A 6,000-nucleotide genomic window follows, 5' to 3' on the forward strand; every position below is an offset into this window, starting at 1 on the left:
AAAAAAAAGAAAAAATGACAGGCCTTCTATCCCTACCCTGCTCTATCCAAAAGAAGATAAAACATTGAGCTTTAGATATAATTTAAGGCTCCATTCACATTAGCGCCTTTCCAAAGTCGCACAATTTCCAGTGCAACTTTTGGTGTGACTTTGATCTGACTTTACATTCTCTGGACCAAAGCCACATCAAAAGTCGCACCAAAGTGCAGGCAGCTTTTTCAAAGTCACTGCGACTTGTCACGCAACTTGATGTCCAAAGTTACATGACAAGTCCCGCAAGTGTGAATGAAGCCTTCATGTGTTTGCTTCTGAAATATTTAAAGATGAATGCCAGCCTTACCTCTTGCACAGCTATACAGTGTTCTCATTTGTACTAAAGTTAATGTGAGATTCTCACAGCAGCTCAGATAGAGCCCACATCATTAACTGAAGGGCATCCAGTATCATCAAGGCTCCCTCTCCCTGGCCTGTCCCTTTTTATTCATTGGATTTAATTTCATTTGTTGGATTTCAGTTATTTCAATCATGGAAGCTCAGCATCACATATAGCCATTGCCTGGGGTGGTCTGCATGCAAATAAATTCTGCCTAGGAATGCCCACTCCTCCAGATTGGCACGTTTGAAGGCTGTTTTATTGTTTTAAACTAATGGTCCCTCAAGATCAAAAACCGCCCACACTTAAAGTCCCACCACTGCGCTCCTGGACAAACTAACAATGATGTGCACAGCTGCCACTTGATGTAATAAAACGTGTGAATGGTATTTTAACCCTCTATTGAACCTTTAAATAGTGAGAAAAAATAGTGGCGCTCAACTAAAGTCAAAATGTGATATATAAACTCACTCGCTTAAAGTAATAAATGTGCCACAATTATTGTTAACACCATATATCAAGTGAAAAAACAATAGAAATTATAAACACAACAACTAATATACTACCCTTGTGACAAGTGAAAACCTATATTTCCTTTTTTAAGTATATCCACTTTGTAAAAAAGTCCATACAAAAAGAAGAAAAAAGAAAAAATCCAAAACAGTCTGTATAACAAAAATTAAAAATAAAATTAAAAATGAATAAGTTCCATGGTGATTCCAGTGAAATGCTGGAGCGGAATCACATGCACAGAGGTGTGGTGGATGATTAAAAGAGCATTTCAAAAGGAATCACCATGAAACTTATTCATTTTAAATTTTATTTTTAATTTTTGTTATACACACTTTTTTGGATTTTTTTTTCCTACTTTTTCAAAGTGGATATACTTAAAAAAGGAAATATATGTTTTCACTTGTCACAAGGGTGGTATATGAAGTATATTAGTTATGTTTATAATTTTTATTGTTTTTTCACTTGAGATTTGGTGTTAACAATAATTGTGGCACATTTATTACTCTAAGCGAGTGAGTTTAAATATCACATTTTGACTTTAGTTAAGCGCCACTATTTTTCTCACTATTTAAAGGTTCAATAGAGGGTTAAAATACCATTCACATGTTTTAATGTTTGTATAACTCCTCCCAAGAGCCAGCTCGCTGCTTGCTTCAAGGTTTTTCAGGAAGCTATGTAGGGCAGGGGTCTCAAACTGACGACCCTCCAGCTGTTGCGAAACTACAAGTCCCATAAGGCATTGCAAGGCTGACCGTTACAAGAATGACTCCCACAGCCAGAGGCATGATGGGATTTGTAGTTTCGCAACAGCTGGAGGGCGGCCAATTTGAGACCCCTGATGTAGGGTAATCTGTCAGCCCCTCCCACCCGTCATGATCTGCCTGCATTCCATAGTGAAGCTCAGAGACCCAGTGGTGACATCACTAGGTCCAAAATAGGGTATGTAATAAAAATTTAAAGGATTTATTTTAAAAACAGTTAACAAGAGGGAAAAGGGAATCAGGGAAGGCAAATATGAGCAGATTAAACTGTAGCTTTAACCAGTTATTGTTAAATAACTCAGGAGCAAAGAGCTAAGTCTGTTTGTTTAAACAGTCAAACTGTCAAGTCTTATGGATGGTGAAGTTGTGTGCTTGATTCCTTGGTTCATCCCTTGCAATGCTGTCTTTCAGACTACTCCTCCTTTCTACAATGTGAAAGACATGAAGATCCCAACCGCTCTGTGGAGTGGAGGCAATGACTGGCTAGCTGACCGCAAGGATGTGGCTTTGCTACTTACTCAAGTCAGCAATTTGGTCTACCACAAGGAGATTCCAGACTGGGAACATCTAGATTTCATCTGGGGTCTAGACGCTCCTGATCGCATGTACAATGAAATAGTCCAATTACTGAAGAAAGCCCCCTGAACTTTAACATTTCACAAATAAATGATGTAGCAAATACTAGCAGGAAAACTTTTAGAAAATTTTTCATTATCCCCAAATACTTTGATTTTGTCAAACCACTGTCTCTGGATGGACACCAAACAAACAAGCCATTCTTACAAGCAACAGATGTGTCTAGATGCACCTGGACAATGTCTTTTACCCCCAAGTCTAAAAAAACCAAAGTGCCCCCCCCCCCCCCCCATCCATGAGCTGTGAGCTACTTTAGCAGCATAGGTTGCAACCTCCTTCTGCTTAACCACCAAGATGGCTGCCTCTTCTGCCCACTGTTTGGACCGGCCTTGACACTCAATAAATTATTATGTGTGTAGGTGGGGGCTGTTGCAGTGTCCTAGACTTATTTTTTTTACAGGAAGCAAAATATGCCACTAATCTAAGTCTTAAGGGCCAGTTCACACCATAAATCGCAAAGGAATGTGCTGTGATTTACATGCGATCTGGGTACAGTGCGATTTGAGCCAATTCATTTGAATGAGGTGAAATAGTACTGGTCAGCACCAAAAGTAGAGCGTTCACTACTTTAAATGCGCTGCAACCAGATCACATGGTACTACTGTACCATGCGATCTGGTGCAGACAAATGCACTGCATTTGTGACCTGTGTTTGGGGTGTCATTAAGTTAACACTGACATGCGCTGCAGATCGTAAGTGCAGTGCGTTTTGAACACCCTTTGTAGTCTAGCTATTTTAGTTTGCCTACAAAAAATATATATTTGTTTAATTTCAGATTATATTTTTTTCCTATAGTTCCAAGGTCTAATCGGTGGTCTCCAAACTGTGGCCCAGGGGCCCGGATGTGGCCCTTAGCTTGCCTTTTTCTGGCCCTTGGGGCACCATTCCACCGACTAACACCATCGATGGGGCACTATTCCTCCCACTGACAGCATTGATTCTATTCAAACCAATGATCGGGCATTGTTTGTACCCACTGATGCTGGGACATTTTCTATTCCCACTGGGCACAGTCCAGCCCCCCTAAAGTCTGAAGTCCAGTAAACTGGCCCTTTGCATAGAAAGTTTAGAGACCCCTGCTCTAAAGTGTATTATCCTTTAGTTCCAGAGTAAAAAAATGTTATTGCTTTTAAAATCATTTTTAGCATTTTTATTTGTATGCACACCAAATAGAGAATATAACATTTCCTTGCCAAGTAACTTATAGAAAAATGATTACCTCATTTCCTGTGGTATGCAATGTATTTTCTTGCTCAGGGCACATTCAAATTTTGCATTGTGATAACACATTAAAGCAGCACACTCTTATACATTAATGCACGCCAGTTCATTTTCAGTAGGCTAGCAGAGCATCTTAAAGTACTTGGCCTATATTTTATTTATTTTTTTATCAGTGCACCATAGTTCAGTGTTGCACTGAAATGTATATATTGAGGTTAGCTAGAAATGTGCATTGGGGTTGCCATTTAAAAGAAATAGCACTGCATCGCGGATTGCAGCTTAACGCAAAATCTGGTAAAATGCACATTTTTATCTGTTTCCGCAATTATATGGGCCCTTAAAGTTTTTTACCAGTTCTTTGGTAGTCTATAAACTGGGTTGACTGTTGCTTTTTCCACCAGCAACAAAAAAAATTACCAATACCCCAACCAGCTTTTGTTTGTGATGCTGCTATATGGTAGTGTCTGTGTTTTATTACAGGATCTATGTGGTGCCATCTCCATGGCTTATCGTTGACCGCTATAGGCACCACTGTTTATACTAGAGTGCTTCTTACTAAATAGTCCTTCAACATAACATGTCTAACAACATGTTTGCTTATCACCTTGAACCATTAATAAAAAAACAAAAAATTGGTTAATCCAAAGCAGCAAATTATGAGCAAGATGTGCTGCAGAAGTCAGCCATCTAATCCCAGCCTTAATAAATCACCGCACTGCTTTCTACTTCTCAAATACTTGTCATTTTTATATATATGTGATTTACAGATTGATCTATACAAGGCCTGTCCATTTGCTGCCAACAAGACCTACATTTAGGTCCTAATGTTAACGTAAACAAGGCAGTCTTGATTATAGAGCTATTCATGATTGTGAGAGAAATCCTAAAACTTTGGAAGGTCATGGCCTAGAGATCAGGGTGGGCAGCACTGGTTTATGCCATAATAAAAATGTAGAACTTGTATATAATGATATATATAATTAGTTGGTGTACCCTCATCCTCTAAACCAGCTGCGCCCACAGGATACAAACTGCAATAATTTTTTTATCAAAGGTTACGATGTTTGTCTACATTTTTTGATACCATAGAATTAACATGTGAAAGCTCAGCCATTGACCGCATTGTTGTAAACGACTTTGTAAAGTAGCTGTCCTTAGATTTGTAACCGGGAGTTTTACATTCAGTATCTATGCTTACCATTTGCAGGATGGGTGACTGCGAGGCATGATGACTGTGTACACTCTTAGGTGCTTAGTGAAGGGTTACATATGATTTGTGCTGAGTTACCATTGGATATCAAGCCGGTGGCAGCTAGATACTCTACTGCACCTATCTGATGGACCAGATAATACTAGTAATGATTTGTGTAGGATTATAATCCAATATTGAAGCAAATCCATCACTCTATTCCAAACTTATCCTAACAGCATGCTATAGGGGAAAGAATTTCAATTCGATCCCTGCTATCAAATCCACTATTTTTATCTTTTGAGGTTGTAGAAAGAAAGTCACATTACTTCTGCATCACTCAAAAGAATTACTAACAATTATTATGTAAAAAAAATAAAAATAAAAAACTTTTAATGACTGCCTGAAATGTATAGTATTGTCCCTCATGGTGCTCAGATATGCAAACATTTCCCCAGCAGATTGGGAAGGTTTGAGGGAAATTTGCTGTTGGAAAGGAAACCCTCAGCCAGGCAAATATCATTTAAATACTGCATTGATAGAATGAGTGCAATTTCAAAGGTGTTATGCAGTTCATGTCCTCCGTATACTCTAAATACAGCCATATTCTGCACTGTAAACAATAGTTGCTTGTCATTTTTAAAAAGATACAATGCTTTAGTGGTCTATACACATGGAGATTGTTCAGGATTTATAGGGGATGTGCCACTTCTTATAGGGTGACTGTTATTGACTGGTAAGGCTTTTCTTACTATGTTGAAGTCCAATCACAAGTTCTCAGGTTATCCTCTGCTTTTACAAAATAAGATGCTTTTTATGTGTGTATATAAACTGTAAGCCAATCACAGTTTTTACCAAGAGTGTGCCAAATAATGTATTTCAAATGTTTTTCAAGAATAAACTTTTACATTAGACACCTATTGGTGTGTTGCTTTTTGATAACTTACATGCTGTTCTTGTGTGTTTTATTTTACATTTTTTTTAAACAAATTCTATACCTATAAAATTAAATTTATGGCATATAAATGAGCTAGGCAAATTAGCTAATGTAGGAGAAAAAATCTGATTGTATGTCGTACCTAATCTTTAACAAAAATAAAGCAACTAAGAGGAAAGCAAATAATAATCAAAATCGAGACAAAAAAACAAAAAAGTACTTTAGGACAGTACAGTCAATATAGCAGCAATACAGTTACTGGATCTATCGAATAACAGTTGGAGGTATAGGTAGTGCATTACGCCCAAGTAGTACAAAGTGATGTGATAAACTTGGGACAATCCCTGAGATTATGCGTAGCGTGGTTAT

The 6,000-nt window shown here is 37.9% G+C and overlaps 1 protein-coding gene across 1 annotated transcript in view; it reads left to right on the top strand.

Annotated features, from left to right (window-relative positions):
• LOC141106016 (lysosomal acid lipase/cholesteryl ester hydrolase-like) overlaps nucleotides 1–5,614 on the top strand; it is a 49,118-nt gene extending 43,504 nt beyond the window's left edge. Inside the window, exon 10 of the mRNA XM_073596355.1 lies at nucleotides 2,059–5,614. Within this exon, the coding sequence (XP_073452456.1) occupies nucleotides 2,059–2,292 (234 nt within the window). The 3' untranslated portion in view covers nucleotides 2,293–5,614. The remainder of the gene's footprint in view (nucleotides 1–2,058) is intronic.
• Nucleotides 5,615–6,000: the final 386 nt, after the last annotated feature.

The sequence above is a fragment of the Aquarana catesbeiana genome, linkage group LG08 (assembly GCF_042186555.1).
Source record: "Aquarana catesbeiana isolate 2022-GZ linkage group LG08, ASM4218655v1, whole genome shotgun sequence".
NCBI classification, from domain to species: domain Eukaryota; kingdom Metazoa; phylum Chordata; class Amphibia; order Anura; family Ranidae; genus Aquarana; species Aquarana catesbeiana.